General features: G+C 41.0%; 1 protein-coding gene across 2 annotated transcripts in view; it reads right to left on the bottom strand.

Moving 5' to 3' along the window:
* schip1 (schwannomin interacting protein 1) overlaps window positions 1-24315 on the bottom strand; it is a 160517-nt gene that overhangs the window by 134022 nt on the left and 2180 nt on the right. For both annotated transcript variants that reach the window (XM_067995387.1, XM_067995386.1), the window contains exon 2: window positions 18887-19465. In XM_067995387.1, the coding sequence (XP_067851488.1) occupies window positions 18887-19465 (579 nt within the window). The remainder of the gene's footprint in view (window positions 1-18886; window positions 19466-24315) is intronic.

A 24315-nucleotide genomic window follows, 5' to 3' on the forward strand; every position in this document is an offset into this window, starting at 1 on the left:
TAGTCTGTAGGGGTTGGAGCCAGTCTCCTTCAATCACTCAAATTCAACAAGAAGCACATCAGGGTATATACATGCAGGGATCAGATCACTCACTGGGTGACCTTGGATTGATACGATCAATATGCTATCACCTTTTTAGGGACACATCCTCTCCCAAAACCACACAACTCTAACTGTATACCAAGTAACTATTAGTCCTCTATTTTTCACAATCTTTTATAAATCACTTAACCCTGTGCCAGATCATCCTATCTAATGCAGTGAGGTTTGGATGAAAAGTGTCCTAGTTCTAGCTGACCGCAATAAATTATTCTATAGTTGTTCTAATGTATAATAGTTATATCAAAGATGATCTGGCAAAGTGTAAACTAATTTTCTGGGTGAATCCTGGATTCTGATTAGTTGTTTACCGGGCTACATTCTCTAGTGTATAAAAAAAACATTTACATTTCAGAATAAATGGCAAACAGAACTCTCTTCTCCCACCCCTCCACTCCCCCAGATTAGACAATGGTATCTGTAGTCAATTAAGTATCTCTGTATAGACTATTCTTTTATCACAAAGCAGAGAATTATTAAAATAAAATTATCCCCTTTCCTAATTACTTAAAGCCACTGTAGCAAAATAAGTAAAAAGTGGAGGCGTGTAATGTGAATCCTATACAAGCAACTAACAGCTGTATAAACAGGCATTTAAAACTAGAACAACATAAGAAATAGGAGCATACGGCCCATCTAGCCTGCTCCGCCATTCTAGATCATGGCTCATCTTCTTCCTCAACTCCACTTTCCCACCCTATCAACCCTTCTAACTCAAGAAAATTAAAAGAATCCATAAAAGCATAGTAATACCACAGATTTAGAAGAACGACCTTCTATGCATCACTAAATGTACTGCAGAACTTTATCGATTTAAAAATACTGCAAATACAGATGGATCTTGATGGTATTTCACTCAATGTGAAACACCTACAAGTAACATCTAGATGACATTATAACCCTATCATATACAATAATCTAACATGTTTGCTGCAAACAAAGAACTTATTGATCACTCACCAACTGCCTTGATATAGCTGTCTGTTCAGGAAAATTCATTGCATGATATTTCATGTTTTGGAGGAATACTTGCAAGCTTTTCAGTCATTAAAACAGACTTTTACTTGTCGGAACTTTGATTGCAATGTCTCTAATCCAGGAGGTCCCTGTAAGTACACTTCAGCTTACGCACAAGTATTGCAATGGACTGACTCAACTCCAGATCTATATACATTTTATATAATTACAATCTTTGTTGTGATTCTTGATCATCAGCAAACTTCCCTTTGGCTTATTCCAGATGACTGGGAAAATAAATTGCTGGGGTTGGGGAGAGGAAACAAATTAATCACACAATATGTGGGCGTTTTATTGAACAATCATCAGAAAACATCCAGTAAGCACCATGGTAAACATATCAACATGCCTATACATATGACCGAGCACAGTAATTGTACTTTGCTGACTTCTTCACAGTTCCAGTATATTAAGATGACAACACTGACCTTTGAAACAACCACCACCCAGGACAAAGTATCACTCCAACTCTAAAGCCAAAGTACATTGATTCACTGTTATTGAACGCACTAAAACATTTTGTTGGAAACTACAACAATAAAGTGGCCTAATCAGGCCAGTACTTAAAAAAGAAATTAAGCTGACGTGGAACCAATAAGTTTTCACTTTGAAATTCAAGGTACACCAAACTTCAAAACCTATTTAGATCACTCTCCAACAGGGATCATCTTTAAAGTAGTCTTGAGGGGACATGCCAGGTTAGCACGTGAAACAGTGTAATCATGCTCCAGGCATAGACTACCCATGAATAAACCAAGGCGATCAGCTACATAAAAATATTTTTAAAACTTGCCTCTCTATACACTCCTGTCAATGTTTTCCACTATAAATGTGGATATAATGAACAGTGTCTATGTAAACACTATAATTATAGCCTTCCACTAGACATGGTGCTGTAGTGCCTCAGTTTTGCATCTCCCAGCTCCTCAGTCTATACTGCCAAGAAACTCTACTTCTGTGCTTCCCAAATTGCAATACATTTTGCTATTTAACTATAAATATCATCAATTCAAAGTATTAAATAAAAATAGGGACAGAATGTATGCCTTTAAAACAGGGACTCAATTACACCTGCAGACTACGCTTTGACTTATATTACAAATTTTGTTCATGCACACATTTTCTGTCCACAATCTTTTTGTTGCCATGATCTGTCATCAAATTTGTGTCAAGATTTAGCATTGAAATTGCCTAGCACTTACTGTATAACTGAATTTCCCTCTAAACAGTTGTCTGTCGTTGTTTGTTGATGAACCAACTGAATCATCAAGAATAGTTTTTCATAAAGTTCTCAACTGCAATTCTTTTTTCTCAGTAACACAAATTTCTAACGTCCAAAATAAGGTTTTGAACAAAATTTTAAAAATCAATAATTATATGGGTTAGATTTTCAACTTGCCGCCTGGGCGTAAAACTGGCATTGTGGATCAGGCACCTGGGAAAGAAGACGACTACTGAATACAATCTTGCTGTAGCTTTAGTTGGCGTTGAGAGAGAGAGAGAAAAGAGAGAAAAGAGAGGGATCAAAAAGGAGAAAAAAAAAGAGGGGATAAAAGACAAGAGAAAGGAGAGAGAGAACGCACAAACGCAAGGAGAGTGCTAGAGAAAGAGACTGAGAAAACAAAGAAAGTGAGTGAGGGAGATAAAGAGAGCGTGAGAGTGAGAAAGGAAGAGTGGAAAATAGTGAATTGAATTTTGAAAGCAAACAGAAAGCCTTTAGTTATTGTCTGTGTTTTACTGTTAGAAAATGTAAGCATTCTAATTACTGACAACTGCAAGACAGGGATATATTTTAGTAACTAATTACAAAACACCAAACTTAATGCTTGCAGAGATCTCTTAGAAAGTCACAAACCAGTGCTGCCAAACATTTCACATCCTCTTCCCCATGCTGTCAGACCCATGCCATCCCCTCTCTTCTCACTGCTGATTCACCGCAAGAATCCACCAGTGACCCAAACCCCACCTCCCTCTTCCAAATCCCAAGTTTCCCCTCCATAGTTCTGTCAAACCCCAGGTTGTCACACCAGTGCTGGCAAACTTCAGGACTCCCATCCCACAGCTGCCAAAGCCCAGGACAAACCCCCACTGCAGAGAAACTCCACTTCCCCGGTCAGTACTGCTAAATATCCCATATCTAATTCCAGTTGGTATATCTTCCATACCATCTCGCTGTCTGTTCTCAATTTTAAAACTGTTACCAGTTTTATATACAAGGTATGGGTGAAGGAAATCATATACGATAAAGGCCACTCATTTACGGTTCTTTCAGAATAATTAAGTGTCATGGAATTCAGTTCCCAAAGCACCAGTAAAAATCAGAGTACCACTTAATAAAAATGGAATTTGACTTCCAGTCTCTGTAAATCAGTGGCCCTGATGTTAGCGCCTACATTATAAACAAGACTTCTATCGTTACAAAACAACCAATATCCTGACATACAATGAACAACATCATGAGAGATCTGCTAGTATATGTTAAAAGTCTTGCATACAGCATGCACTAACTGCCCACATTAACCTTACTTCCTATGTCATGATTTTTGTGTCACACTTTTAGTGCTCTCATTTATAATAGGAAAAGCCGACATCAACTTTTATCTGGCACGGTGTAATTGCAGGCCTCCAGTCAATTGATGGTGCTGTGGGGTGAGTAACCCTGGTCTAATCATTTTGTTTCATCTGATTTTTCAGGGATTTTGACCATTTGCCGTGCTTTTATTAACCCAGTTTTTAAGGCAACCAGGACAATGCCTCCTCTACCTGACCCACTTGCAGAGATGAGTGGGGACAGGCCTCAAAATCACTATCACTCCTCTGACCCGAGAATAAACCAGTGAAATTTTGCAGAGAGAAAAGATAATGAGTGAAATTTCCCCTCATTCATAATGGAAGGAGATAATTTGGATCAATTATGAATTAATCTAGTTGGAACAGAATCTTTTTAACCAAATAACAGGTCATTAGGCAGTAAAAGTCTTATCTGCAACTCAGACTAATTGAACACAAAGTAATTTTCCACTCTTCTGCATTCAGCATAGAAATATGTCCAATGGATCTGGAATGCTGGGACTTACTGGCCAAATATGTCACGATGGTTTCTTAATACAATGAGGTAGCATAAGACCATATAATGAATCTACAATGACCTACAAAGCAAAAGGAAACAGAAATATTTTGGTTTATTTTGCACCTCAATAGTATCGATAGCATGCAATTTTTTAAAAAAATCTTGTTTTTAAATGCCTATGCTTATGATTTGCACATTAGCTTTATGCATGTAGCAGCATAAACTAAAAAAAAAACATAATTTCAGAGCTGCCAATTGTCTCTCTTATGTTGTTGCATCAACTCCACAGATAGGCGGTTTGGTAGTGCAATGCCTTTGTGCCACCCCCATTATAGGAGTAGGAATGCACTAAAATCCAAGGAACATTAAGGCATCATGACATGTGTGAAGATGTCTTATATTTACTTACTGGCAAATCCACCAGGTCAATAGGTTTAAAGTGTGAACTTGAAAAGTACGTGGAGACAAATTGTACTATGCAGGAGGAGGAATGCACATTGATGTAGGTGGTCATCCCACAGCTAGAGAGGATGAGCGAGACAGAGCAAGGGAAGTGGGTGACCACCTTCTTTGAGGAAGGGGGAGAAAGATAGTTGAACAGGAAGGAGGAAACAGAAAGAGGAAGTGCAGGAAACACTTAGGGATTTGAAATTGTCATAACTATGCAGTGCGGAATACTTACACGCTGATGAGATCAGAGACGCAGGGATGGGGAATCCCATGCAACACCATAGCCCATGGAGCAAGGGATTATTCAAAAGGAGCAGAAGTGCCAGTATTGAAACAATGGTCAGTGATAGTTATGAGGGATTCTAACATCAGTGAGATAGATAATCTTTCCTTCAGCTGCGACCAGGAACCCCAAATAATCTGTTGTCTTCCAGGTGCCAGGGTAAGAGCATGACAGAGCAGGTGAAGATAGGGTGAGCATTACAAACCAGCAATATGATGGGGGGGGGAAAAAATATTGAGGATGAGATTTGTCAGCAGTTTCAGGAGGTTTGCATCAGTAACTGAATTATAATAATGGCAAATTTTACTACCCCAAAGTAAACTGGGATAAGACAAAACTTTGTGCTCAAAATTGATAAGAGTTTGCAGAATGTATCCAGGATTGTTTCCTTATTCAGTAGGGAACAATGCAATGTCAGATTGGATTCTGGGTTGAAGTAAGGCAAGTAAGCAACTTGAAGGCAGGGAGAATATTTGGGGAAACAGTTACCATAATCTAATGCGAAGTTAGATAAAGAATGTTAGGGAGTCCAAGATAGAAGTGTTTTGACTGGAAATTGGCTAATTTCAGGGAGTGGAACTGGCCCAGATTAATTGGTGTAAGAAATGGCAAATAAAACAGTAAACCAGCAGAGGGACAGAGTTAAGCTGAAGAGTAAGCAGTAAGAGCTGAATAAAATAAAGGCTAAATATATTCCTACGAGGAATAAAAGGGGGTGCATCAAAATCTAGAGTTCCACAATAAATAGAGAGATCAGAACAAAAAATAGGTTTTAAAAAAGCATATGATAAATATAAGGGAGATAATACAAAAGAAAACTGAGAAATATAAAAAGTATGAAAGGGAGATTAGGAATATGAGTGAATAATGACAGTCAGTATGAAAGGAAAAGCAAGGGCATTTATAAGCATGCAAATAAAAGGATAGTTGAAGGAGTGGGATCACTAGACAGTGAGGAAGTGGCAAAGATATTTAATACGTATTTCACCTCAGTTTTTGTTTAAATAGAAAAAGGTAAAAGTGGGACTTTATTTTTATTATTCTGTTCCATAGCAACTTTTTACAACTAAATGGCTTGCTAGTGCACTTTAGAGGGTATTAAGAGACACCACATAGTGTGAATTAGAATCATTTGCAGGCCAGAATAGCACGTTCCCGTTCCCAGGGGACATTAGTGAACAGTTGGATTTTTACAACAACTTGGTAGTTTTCCTCGTATTTTTTTTCCTGATACCAGGCCAGAAATTACTAGATTTATTATTTCAAATTTCACAACTTGTCATAGTGGGATTTGAATTCACAACCTCTGGGTTGCGAGTCTAGTACCATAACCACTGTTCTAATGTACACACTTGTAGGAGTATTGAGGATGCTGTCTGAGAATTACTATTGGAGATAAACATTTAATTGGAAACTGTATCAAAAATTTAATTGGAGTATGCCCAGATGATACACATCACAGAACACTGCAGGAGGTTTCTCACTGCTTATGCCTTTCTTGGTAAGTTTTTTCACAATACCTCACTATAATGCATTATACCAAAACAATGTATGTGTCTACACATGTAAAAATATCTGTCTCAGCTTGCCTGAATACCAGACCAATACCGTAATCAGTCTAACTGAACGTATTCAAAAGATAACACTGAAGAAAAATGTGTTTTTTTTTCCCCTTGTTGTTTGAGATAACTAATCCAAGTAGCACAGGGAAGGGTATAGAAACTTAGGAGACAAGTAGAAAATGGACACCAAGTAATTATAAAGCAAAAATCCAAAAAATAAAAGTTTCTGATGAACTAAGAACATAGCTGAATAAGTATGTAACTCAAGAGTTTGATTACTCTCTTGAAATCACTCAAAAATTAACAAATTTAATATTGTTTTGTTCCATTTTGATTAACATATTCAGCAATCAGCGCAGACTCTGACTGTCAGTCAGTTCCCATCATTAACATTGAGATATTCACACTGCAAGATCAATAACCATCACATCATTTCCAAAAATTATTTCATCTGCACTTCATTATTATGAAATTCACTGCCTGGTTATATATTAAAAAGGAGATACTTTGCTTCATAGTTATGGACAAAAATCTGCAGGTAGTAAATTTCCATATTCCCATTGGTACAACATCAACAGCTGGATGACCGAAAATTAATTGCCAAAGCAGCAATTGCAGTAGCTAGCTTTCTGACAAGATAAGGATGCCCCCAAAAGACTGTACTTGTCACTAATAATGCTTTCCCTTAATTCTCTGCCACTCAAAATGGCAGCATAACATCTCTGTGGAGGACTGAAGACCATCTTGTATAAAATATTAAGCATTAAAGATAGTCTGCAGTAGAAATTGTGCCCTTACAGAAAACCTAAATGCCACTAAATTGTGGTGTAATACAATAAATATTTATGTAGAGGTACTGATACCTACAATGTATTAAACCGGCCCACCTAAGGTTCTTAGCGTTTTCATATAAAATATCAACATTACTAGCCCCACCTGTTAAGTTTGCTTGAAAAACATTACCTAATTTTTTTGGAACTATTTTGGAAAAATTCATCTGAACAGGTTCAATAACATCCATCAAAAAGAGAAAAGTACAGATGAGGTATCTCGTCTTTCCACGGCTCCTTCAACAAAGTTACGATAGATGATTGGAAGAATCCCTATTGAAATTCACTCCTTGGTGATTGGCCTCGTGACCCTTCTTTGTAACTCTTAAGGGACTTGGAGGTTTCCTTAATGACCAGTAATCAAGTTGCAGCCTGACCAGAGTTTCAGCAAGATGGCCTCAGAATTAAACTCTACAGATTTGGCAAGATAGCTCAGCATTCTGTTTGTTTTGTTAATTGCAGCTCTGCAATGGCTAGACGTGAGTAGTATGCAGCCTATTATCAGTCCCAGATCTTTCAGCCTCTTCCCTAATTAGTTCAATACGAATCATTAAGCATGTCCCACATTTTTTTTCTTTTAAAATGTAAGACCCTGCATTTATCTTTATTAAGTTCCATCTGCCACAGTTCTGCCCACTTGCAAATATTGTCTAGCTCCTTCTACAACTCTAGCTGCTTTGTCAGATTCTACTGATTGCTCCAACCCCAGTTTAGCATCATCTATAAATCTGACTAACTTACTTTGTATTTCTGATCCACAAAGGATTTGGATTCAGAAACAGAAGGGGTCCCAACACCAATCTATGGGACATTCCACAGTATGGGCATGATTTTAATATGCCGGCGGGATGGCGGTGGGCGGGGGTCAATGGGCGCGCAGGAAAATAAATCTTTACTTTTCGCCACGCGATCGCAGCTTAATTGATGGCCGTTAACATTGGTTCCTGGTTTGCCGTCTGAAAGCTGTGCAGCGGGCGGACTGCACACCCGCATGACCTGCTGTCAGCTGGAGTGTCTGTACTTAAAGGGCCATTGCATCAATGGCTTTTGCTGGACAAAGGAGCAACCAGGCAGAATGGAGCAGCAGAGGGGAAAGCCAGCTCCAAGATTTAGCGATGCCTCACTTGAGGTGCTGCTGACCGGTGGACAACGCCCTGCCTCTGCCACCAAGAAGGCCTGGCTCAAGGTGGCTGAGGAGGTCACCAGCAGGAATATCTCCCGCACTTGGGTCCAGTGCAGGAATCGTTTCAATGACCTAACTAGGTCAGCAAAAGTGAGTACACTTACTGATTCTCCTGCATTCCATGATGCACATCACCCCCCACCCCCCAAACACACATTCTGCTCTGCCAAGACTACTCCATCACATCACTCTTCACACCCACTTAAGGCTAATCATCAACTTATCTTCACTTCCTGAGCACTTCCTCACCTCCCATTTGTGAGCCCACCACTACCACTCACCCCAATCCTGATCCAATGTGATGTCTCTGTCTGATACTCACTCTCTGATGCATCTTTTTCACGGTCAACCTCACCCAAAGCAATGCATTCATCAGCTGACCACTTCACCATCATTCACTCACATGTCTGTACTTTCTCTCCTTCTAGAACAGTGTGCAAAATGCACGGGAGAGGGCGAAGACTGGAGGGGGGCCACAACAAATAGTGGTCCTCACAGATGCAGAGGAGGAGGCCCTGTAGATCAGCCGCACCCGTCAGTTGGGGATGCAGAGACTGGCACCCCACAAACGTCTGGTCACGCAACTTTAACATTCATCACACACAACATGAATTGATGTTAATAATGATTAGCAAGTTGAACACTTCAGTATGTTCAGCGCAACATTACACATCTGCGATGATTCTTAATATTGCCTTCTGTTCTCTTCCAGGCCCCTCAGCGACCGAAGTGGTGGGAGAGGGCGATTCCTCAGAGGAGTTCTCGGCCTCTGAGGGCGCACCGTCACACCTTAGCGAGCCATCCACCAGCACAGATACTCACACCTCGGTAGGTCCTAGTAGTCAGTTAGTTGGGTTGGCACCTGGTGATTCACCACTCACAAGTGAGCACGAGCAGACACCGGTGGCAGGGGCAGCTGTGGAGAATCCGCATCAGTAGACACACTCCTCTCCAGGCTCTGCTCAGCTGGACAAAGATGCTGAACCCCGGGGGCCATCCTTTAAAAGGAGAATGATCGAGGGACAGCAGCATATTTGCGAGGTACTGGAACAGGTGCCATGCACACTCTCCACAATAGCGGAAAGGATGGAGGAGTCCACCTCCTGCATTAGTGGACTGGTGGCACAGGTAAGTGTGGGAATGTCTGCGATGGACAGAAGGCTAGCCTCTATTGAGCATCAAGCACAGCTCACAAGTGAGTCCATTCAGGCCCTGACAACGGCCTTGCGAACTCAGGGTGAACAACCTTCTGCCGCCTTAAATAGGCAGGCAGCTACTTTACAAGTGGGCTTACAAGGCATCACACATGTCCTCCAAACTTGTCCAGCAGGATGTGGCCCTGATCCAGGAGAGAGATGATGGCAAAAGGGGACGCCACTCAAAGTGCTCCCACATCTCACCCGTTGGCCCCCCCACCCCTCTCAACCAGTACCCACAATGCTGCCTCCTCTCTAGGTGGCCGAGACTGCACCTGCACAGATGTAGGTGGAGCAGTCTTTGGCGGGGCCCTCACAGGCTCCAAAACCCAGAGGCCGCAGGCCCAAAGCATCTCAACAGTCAGGCATGGGGCCTCATCCACCGGTAACCCTCTCCGTTGTGCAGGACATGACAAGAGGTGAGTCACAGGGACCTGCACAAGAGCAGAGAGGGGAACAACGTTGCAGGAGGCACCACCCTCGTGAGAGGGTCTACAGACCGAGGCTGAGCTTCCTGGACCTCTCTGAGGAGCAGGTGCCTACGAAGGCCGAGAGCGAGTCGCCAGGCGGTTGCAGACATCTGCACACTCCTTCATGCCGAGCTACTCCCAGCTGGGCCTGGGTTGCCACTCTCTGGCTGGCTTCCCACGGGTACAGGGTGCAATTGATTGCACACATGCAGCAATTCGAGCACCTCCACACAAGCCAGGACTGTTCATCAACAGAAAGGGATATCACTACATCAACACGCAGCTCATTTGCGACCAGTGGAAAAGATTTCTTCACGTGTGTGCCAGATTCCCTGGCAGTTGCCATGATTCATTCATTCTGCGGGAATCCAACATCCCGGCCCTCTTCCACACACCAAACAGACTTAAGGGTTGGCTCCTCGGAGACAAGGGATACCCCCCGCAGACGTGGCTCATGACACCTGTGAGAAATCCCATCAGCGAGGCACAGCGTCGATACAATGACAGTCACATCGCCACCAGGTCTGTCATTGAACACGCGATAGGACTGCTGACGATGCGATTTCGGTGCCTGAATGTGTCTGGGGGAGCACTTCAACACGCAACAGCGACGGTGGGTAGAATTACAGTCGTCTGTTGCGTCCTGTACTGGCGAATGCAGCCACTGCGTTCCCTCATCCCGATGTTGTCAATTTGAGGGGGTCCAAAAAGTAGGTCAATGCGTGTAAACAGAATTCTGAGTGTGAACCAAGAATTTTTAGTCTAAACACAAAGAACTCCCAGCCAATAGTTTGTCTGAGAGAACTGAGTGCCCTGCTGCAATAACTCACCTTTTATCGCCATCTGTCAAACAGGGATTTAAATGGCCAAATGGCTGCCGGCTGCAACCCGTCTAGTTTCCCATGGCGTGCTTCACACAGCACGGGAAATACGTTGAGGCAGCATGGAAATCGTTTCCCGGCATCAATAACAAGATTATTACAATGCCAATGATTTAATTATCGTCCCGCTGGTTTCAATTGCCGGCGGGATTTCCGGCTTCCTGAAGCGCGTGTGCACCCAGCTGGATCTGGGTCGGCGCGTTTTTCGGTGGGTTGGAGCAGAGATTCCTTCCCGCTCTGGAAATCCCTCATTTTGTTTGCCCGCCCCAACACACCCGGACTTCAAAGTTAAAAGTGTGGCCTATATCCCTCCAGCCTGGAATCACTCTCTTTCACAATTCTTTATCTACCTGGGATACCATTGTCTTAGGTTTGTGTTGTGCTCTTTCATCTCAAACATTTTTCCGAAGGCTTTCCATAAATCTAGGTGTACTATATCACTGAGTTTAACAAAGACCACTCGGTGTCACTTTCTCAGAAGCCAAGGAAGTTGGTCAGGCTCCATATTGACTGCCATTTACTAGGTTACCTTAAAACAGGGACTGCTCCATTTTATTCCTAACATCAATTGCCATTAGTTTCACAATTGCTGATGTAAGACCAATGGGTCTGTGGTTAGGCAGGTTTGTTTCGTCGCCGTTGAGATACAGTATATTTATGAACTTTAAATAAATTCTGTAAACACATTCATACATTGGGATTCACTAAGACTATACTGTGAATTCAGCAGAAGATGTGAACAGTGCCCTCTGCAGTTAGATATACCAAGTCACCTCCAGATTCATATTCAAAATCAGCATCTTTTTAACCCTTTCAGCACTGGGTTTCACAATTCCCAAAATATGCATGTAGCTGTTTTCCTGTAGAAACTTTAAAGATGTACTGTAGAACATTGAATATTGTACAATTACAAGAATGGATGTGCCTTACATAATTGGCATGGTTCACAGTAATCTCAGATTAAAATTAAAAACTAACAATACTTTATTTTTGTCTCTGAAATGCCATCCAACCCTCCAAGGCATAGGGGCCATATATAGTACTCGCTATTTTCACAAGACACCAAATGTGACCAAGGCAGCAGATGGGGAATCCATTATAGGCCCCGGCTGATGCAGTTCTTAGGCAGCTGGTTATGATTCTTCCTTGAATTTTTCCTCCTTCCCTCTGCCTGATCTCTGCCATCCACTTTCCCACTAACTTATCAAAAACCAGTGGCATGATCCAAAGCTCGTCATTGAAGATATAAAAAAAGCCTTCAAATCTACCATTAGAAAATAAAGTTACAGTAATATGCTAATAAACTAAATTCCATACATCATTTCTTGTAATCAAAAAGAACAGAGGAAAAGCAAGGTATTACAGAGTATTATCCTAAAATGAACATGGATCATTACTCTCCGCCTCCTCCCATTACTACCACGGGTATGACATTCATGGATAGCCTCTTAAAAATCTCTCAACAGCCATTAACTTCCATTTGTACACTGCATACAGGATCAGCAGGGTTGCTTCCAAAGAAAAAGATTTCTCAAAAACGACTGTCAATCTTTATAGAAGCAGGAGAGAAACTTTGTTTCACAACCACTTGAATGAAATTCATTTCATTGCATCACAAGTAAATTAATCATGTTGCCTGTGCAAGATGACCTAACAAAATAAGACAGAAATATTTTTCTTCTGAAGGATAAGGGCAGTGCTTGTTTTATTACCAAGACCATACTGAAAAATATTTTGTGAATGGAAATTTATTTTAAAATTGTATCAGTGCAGTAATTCAATTATTAAAGCTCTGATTTCACAGTCAAATAGTTGTGTTCAATCAGCTACTACATCATGAATGGGTTCAGTCTCCAGCCAGTCTACCAGGCAGAACACCACACCCATACACCCAAAAGTGTATTTCCTTTTGGTGGAAGGTATTAGCAGTAGTTACAGAGAACTCTTATCAGTTAGACCATCTGCCAACCCAGCTAGACAATACTGAATGGTAATGAAACCCAAAAGGAAAACATTTTCAACACATAACTTTGTTCAATTATTGAGAGTCTGGAAGTATAAGCCATGCAAGAGTTCACCGAGACCCTGATTTCTCCACTGAGGGTCTTCAGTCTTCCTCTGATCTCTGTAGTGATGGTGGAGATCCAGCCATTGTCAGCTATCAGGCTGACTCTATCAGCAGTTCCTGACCCCCATCAAGCAACCGTCTTCACCAAACATTCGGAGAAACCATTAAACTGTTGTTCCATTGAAAACTGTTCCCACAAACCTGGGACTTCCTCTTTTTGCTGGAATCCAAGATAATTTCGTATTTTTTGTAGGTCATTCTCACAAAGTCTATGGGCGCGAATTCCCATGAGGGTTCTTCCACTCATCTGCTGTAACTTTAGTGGAGGAGCCGTGGAAACCCTGAAGAAATGGCAGATGAGAAGGAGAATCCTTGCAGAAATTCACCCCAATGTTTTTAAGGGAGGAGGGTCAGGGAGGGGAAATGAATAAGTACGTTGATGGTCAAGTTTTCAAATGCAAGATGTAGCATTGTTTTGAGAGACAAAATAGACAGGTTATACATGAACTTCAAATTCCAACTCCAAAAACAAATTACAACACTTAGCCAGGACCACGTGGGTAATATTAACCTAACCCGCCCAGCAGAAAACTAACAGGATCAGATTGGCCGCCCATTTTACACCCCGCCCAATCCAATCCAGTCCACTGAGCGGGTTAGGTTAAAATTACCCCCCCCCCCCCCCCCCCCCCGTAATTTTTGTGAGGCCTAAAGTCGAGTGGTTCCTTCCATGGTGTCATTATATCCATCAAATTACTTCCCATTCTGCTGCCATCCACAAGGAGTAGACATTATGAAATGCAACTGCTCCTCACTCAAATACAACAAAGATTCAATGCACAGAATCTGGCATGTTAAGGATCCCCACAATCTCTTTAGATTCTTAATTTCTATTAAAATATTCATACTTAAACAGTTCATGTGTTTTGTTTTATTCGTTCACGGGATGTGGGCGTCGCTGGCGAGGCCAGCATTTATTGCCCATCCCTAATTGCCCTTGAGCAGGTGGTGGTGAGCCGCCTTCTTGAACCGCTGCAGTCCGTGTGGTGACGGTTCTCCCACAGTGCTGTCTTATTATGACTTTTCGTAGCGAGATTTTACAACTGGCTTGCTAGGCCATTTCAGAGGGCAATTAAGAATCAACCACATTGCTGTGGGTCTGGAGTCACATATAGGCCAGACCAGGTAAGGACAGCAGGTTTCCTTCCCTAAAGGACATTAGTGAACCAGATGGGTTTTTACGACAATCCGGTAGTTTCATGGCCATCACTACTGATACTAGTATTTTAATTCCCGATTTTATTTAATTAATTGAATTTAATTAATTAATTGAATTTAAATTCACCAGCTGCTGTGGCGGGATTTGAACTCATGACTCTGGATTTTAGTCCAGGCCTCTGGATTACTAGTCCAGTAACATAACCACTATGCTACCGTACCCGTTAATTAAATAACATCCAATGAACAAATTGGTAAACAATTAAGTAATTAAAAACAAAATTTGGTTCCTGCAGCAGTGCTAAGGAAATAAATGGAATGGAGTAAGATCAGGTCTTAGAATCCATGTTATATTTCCAATTCAATCCAGGATATTCTTTTGGGTGGGGAGGGGAAAGAGAGGGAAAGAAAGAAAAATTAAGTTGGAGAAAAAAAACTAACGGCAAAATAAAGAAATGAAGGCTCCTGAATGGGCAGCAGATTCCTGTGCCGTTAAACCAAATCAAGTTTGAAAACCCCATTTCAAGGGCACACGACCCACAGAACTTGTTCCACCTGCTGTCTCAATCCACACTAACATACACTGATGGTACATTTGTGTATCTGTGCAGCATTTTCCAGCAAAATGGAACATAATCCAAGACAAAATTTTCAGTCCGAGTTGCTGAACAACTCATGAATTGTGGAGTTGATATTTTTCAAGCTGATCTCCTCAACCAAACATAAGCTGAAGTATTCCAGGGCTGGTTTATTTGAATGGACAATGCTTTGATATTTAAACTGGTGTTGGAAAAAAATGGTCATTTAAATGGGAATACTCCTCAAAATATTTATTTCCTTCCAGTGCATAACATTTTTATTTTCAGCACACATCTGAAACATCGTAATCCTTACAGATCCCACTGACCAAAATGCAGTAACCTCTAGTATAATCTGCTTGAATATCCTACAGTTTAAAATATACAAACAAAACCCATGCTTATATCTGATAAGCAAATTCCCACTAGACATCTTTTACAAGTAGGCAAGTATCCTAAGTATGCATTAAAATAGCTACTCCTCTTACACTAAGGTCTGACTAAGGCCCCAACTGACTAGAAGGAATCCATTAGTAATTACAATGTAAAACCTGAATCCACTTTGCAAATAAAAAAAAACTATATTCCTGCCACTCCTGAATTTAACAGAAAGCATTTTCTAACACAACAGAGCCTTGAAGATGTCCTACCCTGAGTCACGTAATTAAAATTAATCATTCTGAGCACATTGCAATATTTAGTTAGAAATACTGTAGTCTCCTGCCTACATTAAGCCTTTGTTCAGCAACCTCTTGGAAAGCACATCTCTTTGCCTAAGCCCAGCACATGAGGACCTGGATTAAGCAACTGATGATCAGTAAGTCTGTTAAGTGGTACTGGACATCTAGAACATCAAGGTCGCTAGCCCCTTGGAAGCTGTTCCACATAGGTCTTTGCACATCATTATGTGATGTGGTCAAGGAAACTCTTGAAGTTTGGGACACTACCAATTGGACAGCTTTTCTTAAAGGCTGTGCCCTGAGAACACATGCACACATACTCAGCGTTAGGTGCCACCAATGACCGGGTTGCAGAGAGCCAAACAGTTGCTGCTGAAGCTCCGCACCGTAGTGGTGCAATATGGCGTATCTCCATGCTGTGGTCAGAAGCATGGTGGGAATGTACTCAGATGGGCTGTGCTGCTCACTATGCAGCTCCTAGTATCTGCTAGTAAGGATTTAAATAGAGAATGTAAAAACTACAAGTATGTAAAAAGGAAGAGAGTAATGAAAGTAAACGTGGGTCCTTTAGAGGCAGAGACAGGAGAAATTATAATGAGGAATAAGGAAATGGCAGAGACGTTAAAGCATTTTGTATCTGTCTTCACAGTAGAGGACACAAAAAGCATACCAGAAATAGTGGGGAACCAAGGATCTAATGAGAGTGAGGAACTTAAAGTAATTAATATTAGTAAAAAGAAAGCACTGGAGAAATTAATGGGACTAAAAGCCAACAAATCCCCTGGACCTGATGGGCTGCATCGTAGGGTTCTAAATGGGGTGGCTGCAGAGATAGTGGATGCATTGGTTGTGATCTTCCAAAATTCCCTAGATTCTAGAACAGTCCCAGTGGATTGGAAGGTAGCAAATGTAACTCCGCTGCTCATGAAGGGAGAGAGAAAGAAAACAGGGAACTACAGGCCAGTTAGCCTGACATCAGTCGTCAGGAAAATGTAGGAATCCATTATTAAGGAAGTGGTAACAGGGCACTTAGAAAATCATAATATGATTAGGCAGAGTCAACATGGTTTTATGAAAGGGAAATCGTGTTTGACAAATCTATTAAGAGTTTTTTGAAGATGTAACTAGCAGGGTAGATAAAGGGGAACCAGTGGATGTAGTATATTTGGATTTTCAAAAGGCATTCAATAAGGTGCCACATAAAAGGTTGTTGCACAAGATAAGGGCTCATGGGGTTGGGGGGTAATATATTGGCACGGATAAAGGATTGGTTAATGGACAGAAAACAGAGAGTAGGAATAAACGGGTCATTTTCGGGTTGGCAGGCTGTAACTAATGGGGTGCCGCAAAGATCAGTGCTTGGGCCTCAGCTATTTATAATCTATATTAATGACTTAGATGAAGGGACCGAGTGTAATGTATTCAAGTTTGCTGATGATACAAAGCCAGGTGAGAAAGTAAGCTGTGAGGAGGACACAAAGAATCTGTAAAGGGATATCGACAGGTTAAGTCGTTTTACATTCTCTATTTAAATCCTTACTAGCAGATACTAGGAGCTGCATAGTGAGTAGCACAGCCCACCTGAGTACATTCCCACCATGCTTCTGACCACAGCATAGAGATACGCCATATTGCACCACTACGGTGCGGAGCTTCACTGGGCAAGAAGTGGGCAAGAAGGTGGCAGATGGAGGATAATGTGGGGAAATGTGAGGTTATTCATTTTGATAGGAAGAACAGAAAAACAGAATATATTTAAATGATGAGAAACTATTAAATGTTGGTGTTCAGAGAGATTTGGGTGTCCTTGTCCACAAAACACAAAGTTAACATGCAGGTACAGCAAGCAATTAGGGTTATTAGGCAAATGGTATGTTGGCCTTTATTGCAAGGGGGTTGGAGTACAATTGTACGAAGCATTGGTGAGACCACACCTGGAGTGGTGTACAGTTTTAGTCTTCTTACCTAAGGAAGGATATACTTGCCTTAGAGGAAGTGCAACAAAAGTTCACTAGATTGATTCCTAGGATGACAGGGTGGTCCTGTGAGGAGACATTGAGTAAAATGGGCCTATATTCTCTAGAATTTAGAAGAATGAGAGGCGATCTCATTGAAACATATAAAATTCTTAGAGGGCTTACGGTAGATGCTGAGAGGTTGTTTTCCCCGGCTGGAGAGTCTAGAACCAGGGGGCATAGTCCAAGGATAAGGGGTATAGATTTAGGACTGAGATGAGGAGAAATTTCTTCACTCAGAGGGTTGTGAATCTTTGGAATTCTCTACTCCAGAGGGCTATGGATGCTCAGTCGTTGAGTATATTCAAGACTGAGATTGATAGATTTTTGGACTCTAGGGGATATGGGGATTGGGCGGGAAAGTGGAGTTGAGGTCGAAGATCAGCCATGATCTTATTAAATGGTGGAGCAGGCTCAAGGGGCCTACTTCTGCCCCTATTTCTTATGTTCGTAAATCAGCACTGTTAGTTGTCTAATGACTGACCTCCACGAGTGAAGGAGAAAATTAAAAAAGGCAACTGGAGTCTCTGGGGTCTAGTGGCTTCGAAGCTGACACACTCGATGATGAAAGACCACAATGATTATTAGACAAAAATACGTTTCCTGAAGCTTCAATTGAGTAAACCCTACAGGATAGTCTGGGTAACTCAAAATCTGAACTAGGCCATTTTGCATCTCTGTTGATGATTGGTCAGCCAACCTGGCTCATTAATGTTACCTGAAGGGGTTTCTGTGATTCTTCCACAATCGCTCCAACACAAGCCAATGCCCTAATGGGTAGGGTGGTCCCAGATGGACAAACAGGGGGACATTTACTAGTGTTCTGTGCTGGCAAGGTGCATGGTTTTAGCTGTTTAACCTATAGCTGTAGTCCTACACACACCTGAGGGTCTCGAGCCAACCTGTGCCTAAACTCTCTGGACTTGGGCAAATTTGGTGTGTCCCTATGGGGAGATAGCGTGCACTTCATTTCAGGTAAACAGAACTCTACCCGGGTGGATTTCTCAGAAACTTGGTTTCGAGACTCTTAACAATGGTCATTGATACTGTTCTGCGTGTGTCAGTTCCATAGATGACACAAAAACAGTTGTAAAAAAACATTAATTTCCCATGGCCCTTACTTTTCTGCGTTAAGTTTCTGCTTCAACATTATGCACCCAATACTTTTCCCGCATTTTACCTTCTATTGCACAGTGATTAGTAGGCCAAAAAAATATGTTTCCTAAAGTTTCATGAACAGCAAGTGTTAAATTGTAAATAAATAATTTTGTAAAGAATTAACTTACTGATGTGAAGTTTGTTTTTGTCTGGCTCTGGTTTTGGTTCTGTGCTTCTTGCTCTTGAAACTGTAAACCTGCAAGGTGTTTCTCGAGGGCCTCCCAGTCCATGGTTGGGAGCTGTGGTTCTTCTGTTATAAAAGTTCCCGAAGTCTCCAACTGGTTTGTGGCCACACCGCCACCTGTTATTCGTAATGCCTTCTGTAGCTTTGGAAGAGTCTTATTTCCTTTTCCACCTTCTTTAGTTGGTGCTACATTGCCATTTTGCTTAATTTCATCGGAAGCAACATCAGACGGTACTGGTGGGATGACTTTAACTTCTTGAAACTCCTCCGCTAAACTCCTGCTAGCAGTTTTAACAAAGCCATTGTTCTCAGAGTAGTCACCGTACTCACTTTCCCACTCTTCTATCACCTTCTTTTTATATTCCTGATAATCCTCATCTTCTTCATAGTCCCCCAACGTGGCAAGATCCAGACTTGGAGAAGATTTGTACTCAGAACATGGTGTCACTTTGTTGGAGCTTGATTCAGAACTTGCTCGACTGCATGAGTCACTTCCCAAATCCATACCATCTTCCCTGTAATCCTGAGGAAGAAAGACAGCACAATTAATTTTGGTCACCTTTACATAACATTAAAATGTTTACCAGAGTTCGTTCCAGTGCCTTTTTAAAAATTACTAAAATCCCAAGTGTTGGGAGACTCTTTGGGCAGATGGCACAGACCAGGGGTAGATTTTTTTCCCTGCTGAAAAGTGGCCCTTTGTGATTAGATATACAGGGGGTGAATTTCCATGGGCATAAACATTTACGTTGATTTTTCGAGGTTTAAGTGGCTCTTCTGCCGCAGTTACAGCGAGCTGGAGACCTCCTGCGGACAGTCACTCCTACATTTTATAAATCACGGATGTTGCAGATACCAATTTCTTTTGTTCAACACCACCACAAAATTTGCATATAAACATATTATGTTCCTTACGTTTCAAAGCAGAATACAGTTTATTTTGAAAATTTAACAATGATTACTTTACTACTGTTCATTCATAGTCAGTTCTGCAGACACATTGTGCCACAGCTCAATTAAAAAATATCTATTTTCTTGAACAAAATATTTACTCCTGCTCTGTGTATAATTTCTTTACATCTCTATAAACAACAAGATTTTAAAAAATCTCAAGTTTCAAACAAGCAATATCAATTTATTTTGTAAATATCATTCACCAACAACTGTATTTCATAGTGCTTGTTACATATTAAGTAGTTTATTTGTTTGGATAAAATGTTTGCATTTTTGTCTATCCATTTGTATATTTTACAAAAGAAGCCTCAAGAACAATGCTGTGTCAAAAGAAAAACAATCTTTTGATCCCAATCACTCCTGTCAAACAACACCAGTAAAGTGTATCTCTATTGGCATTTAGAGGATATATCGCTGCCAACAAACTAAAGCATAACCTATACTGAACAATTGGCTTGTTTTAAGCACAAAAATGAGCCCTTTATGGTTGGCTCTGTTCAAACAGTATTCAATTGATCAAAAAGTATGCTTGTTTTTGGGAGGGAAAATAACTACCAGTTATCACAAGAGTTAGTTAACTCTATGAAAATTAAACTCTAAATGTCCCCTTTGCTTTAAGTACTTAATTTGAGAACCCAACAAAGAATCAAGTGAAACATTGATTAAAATTAATGGATACTCAGCAGTAAATTAATTCTAATCTCTTTCTATCAATTAGGATTTCCCAAACCAGTGACCTCCACCACCTAAAAGGACAAGGGCAGCAGATGCATGGGAACATCATCACCTCCAAGTCCCCCTTCAAGTCACACACCATCCCAATTTGGACATATATCATCGTTCCTCCTGGTCATTGGGTCAAATTCCTGGAACTCCCAACCTAACAGCACTGTGGTAGCACCCTCACCACATGGACTGCAGTGGTTCAAGAAGGCGGCTCACCATCACCTTCTCAAGGGGCACCCACAAGGATCGGTACTTGGGCCTCAGCTATTTACAATCTATATTAGTGACTTGGATGAAGGGACCGAGTGTAAAGTATCCAAGTTTGCTGACAATGCGAAGCTAGGTGGGAAAGTAAGCAGTGAGGAGAATACAAAGAGTCTGCAAAGGGATATAGACAGGTTAAGTGAGTGGGCAAGAAAGTGGCAGATGGAGTATAATGTGGGGAAATGTGAGGTTATTCACTTTGGTAGGAAGAATAAAAAGACAAAATATTTTTTAAATGGTGAGAAACTATTAAATGTTGGTGGTGAGAGAGACTTGGGTGTCCTGGTACAAGAAAGACAAAAGGTTAGCATGCAGGTACAGCAAGCAATTAGGAAAGTAAATGGCATGTTGGCCTTTATTGCAAGGTGGTTGGAGTACAAGAGTAAGAAAGTCTTACAACAATTGTACAAAGCATTGGTGAGACCTCTGCGTACAGTTTTGGTCTCCTTACCTAAGGAAGGAAAAAACTTGCCTTAGAGGCGGTGCAATGGAAATTCATAAGATTAATTCCTGGGATGAGAGGGTTGTCCTATGAGGAGAGGTTGAGAAGAATGGGCCTATACTCTCTGGAGTTTAGAAGAATGAGAGGTAATCTCATTGAAACATATAAGATTCTGAGGGGGCTTGACAGGGTAGATGCTGAGAGGTTGTTTCCCCTGGCTGTAGAGTCTAGAACTAGGGGGCATAGTGGCAGAATAAGGGGTTGGCCATTTAAGACTGAGATGAGGAGGAATTTCTTCACTCAGAGGGTGATGAATCTGTGGAATTCTCTACCCCAGAAGGCTATGGATGCTGAGTCATTGAGTATATTCAAGGCTGAGATACAGATTTGTGGACTCTAGCGGAATCAAGGGATATGGGGATCGGGCAGGAAAGTGGAGTTGAGGTTGAAGATCAGCCATGATCTGATTGAATGGCGGAGCAGGCTCGAGGGGCCATATGACTTACTCTTGCTCCTATTTCTTATGTTCTTATGTTCTAACTAGGCATGGGCAATAAATGCTGGCCTTGCTATTGACTCCCATATCCCCTGAATGATTTTTTAAAAATCTCAATTCACCCACCCTCACAGAAAAAACATTTATTGTGGGAGTCTAGGACATACAGCACCAGAATTATTAAGGATGGCTGGATGATGCAGTATGTTGGACACTGGCCTTTCATCTTTGGGACCTGGATTCAAATCCAGTCCACCTTGATGGGATGAATGTCTTCTCTGGCTGCTGGCTGCAAGGATCCCACGTGAAATACATTTGGGTACTCCCAATCCAGTTTCTAATGGGCATGGGCCGTAATTTGACTCTGAACTAACAATCCTATTCAGAAGTCATAGAATGGCTGATGTGAAAAATAAAAAGATAGCAATTGGGGACACCAACCTAAAGCTGCAGTATAACTTTAGAGTCAGGGCCCCCCGATCTGACTCCTGGAATTTCGTACTGCGTGGGGCTGATACCACTTGGAGTATAATTCCAATGCAGTGTCAAACCTGTATAAAAGTTTTCAGTGGGCCCCTTGAGCTCACCAGAGCTTAGTCAAATATTTTGAGAGTGCAGACATTCCCGCCCACACTATCAAAACATTTAAATCTGAATGGCTGGGAGTGGAGCTCTGTGCAAGCCTACAAGCTTAAATGTGCACACCTCGCTCCTAGCCAGGAAAATCTGAATCACAGCCAAGTACTATAAACAAGATACTGCCTGACTGGAACCTATATTGTAACTATTAATCTCAGACTGATAACTAAAGTATAAATGCAGCCTTAGTTAGGGAAGTGTGCAAATGATTCACCAACAATAAGTTGCAGCCTTCTTTTGAAAAGCACTACATTTTGCAGTCTGCCCATCCATGATCACCATTTCAACAAGCTAACAATTTTAGAATTAAGGGGATTAGTTGGTATCTGAATTAATATGCCCTGTAAACTTTAACTAAGGTGTATGGTAGTAAACAGAAACCAAACTTATCAACACACATACAAAGCTTTTTGTCCTCCCCTGCTTAACAAATTTCCAGATCAATTCCCAACTACAAACTTTAAAGTTATAAAGATCAAAATACCACAGCAATTGCAGCAGTTAATGCTTCACAAATGTGTTATAAACCACTACACAAAACTGTGGAATTTAGTGAGCAGGTTTGCAATTTATTACTGGATAACTGCCCAGGCTATGCCACAGATATTAAATATAAGGAAGTTGATTGACCTTGTTACTCTCAATTTTCCACTCTTTTGAAATTGTTTTTTGGACTTGAACAGGGATAAATTTTATGTGTCACTAATACAACCAGGAGGACGAGGTGGAAATTAGTAGACTCTCCCTCGATATGTTTATACATCTTATGATGGATCTTTAATTGGGCCGAACAGTTCCCGACTAAGACTAAAACTACAATGCTCAGTCAATCAGAACACCATGGTGTCAAACATTGACAGAGAAATTATTTGTTGGACTGTCCCACTGGTGGCAACACACACTCATAAGACATGGTTGTGTATTTTATTTCTGACAGACTGCAACCAAACACATGACCCACTGGCAGAAAACACAAAATATCTAAGAAGCAGTACAGATCTTCTATGTTTTTTTTGTCATCTGCAACACTATTTGCATACATTGTTGTTATTAAACATTAAAATGCTTTTCCTGAGTTTTTCCCCCTGTATCACCTCATTGTTTCCTGTAAATACACATAAATAATTGAAGATGTACAATGTTGAAATAAAGCAATGAACACAGATTCCACTTAATTGTTTAGTGACTGATAATTGCATGTCACATTTTACAAATTCCAGTTAAACAGGCAATAATTTAATTTTCATTGCCAGGTGCATTTCATAATAGATTCACAATTAAAAATCTGTTAACAAGAATTGAGCCATACTTTTGATAAGGATAAATGGAAATTGCTTTCACAGCACATTTCGGAAAAAATATAAACAAAGAATTTGCCTATGCTGGTAAATCTTTTGTAACAGTCACAATGGATAATATTTAAGCCATTTTACAGAGGCAAGTATAGTTCATTTATGAACAAGCCAAAATCTTGGGCCTTCTGGGATTAAAGCACTGATTCTGGAGTATTTGTTCTAAACCATTTTTATCAGCAACAACAAAAAAGTTTAATAGTATCTGCAATGCAAATGCAGGTTTAGCTGAGGGTCCTTGTTCTGGTCAAGGGTTATAGTCTCAGCCTTTCCTTGTCCTTTTCCTAGGGAAATGGAGTGCGCAGTGGCGGCAAAAAGCCAGAACTCTTGACAACCTCCCCCCCGACATACACAAATATAAACTCCAGGAAGTTCGAGCACACAATTATTCCCCTTTCCCATTGTTTTAAACTGTTTATATTAGAGTTTTTTTTATATAAATAAAAGGAAGAGAAGGAAAAGGAAACAGTTCAAACAGCAAAAGTGTATAAATCACGGGC

Source organism: Heptranchias perlo, chromosome 13, assembly GCF_035084215.1.
Source record: "Heptranchias perlo isolate sHepPer1 chromosome 13, sHepPer1.hap1, whole genome shotgun sequence".
Taxonomy (NCBI): domain Eukaryota; kingdom Metazoa; phylum Chordata; class Chondrichthyes; order Hexanchiformes; family Hexanchidae; genus Heptranchias; species Heptranchias perlo.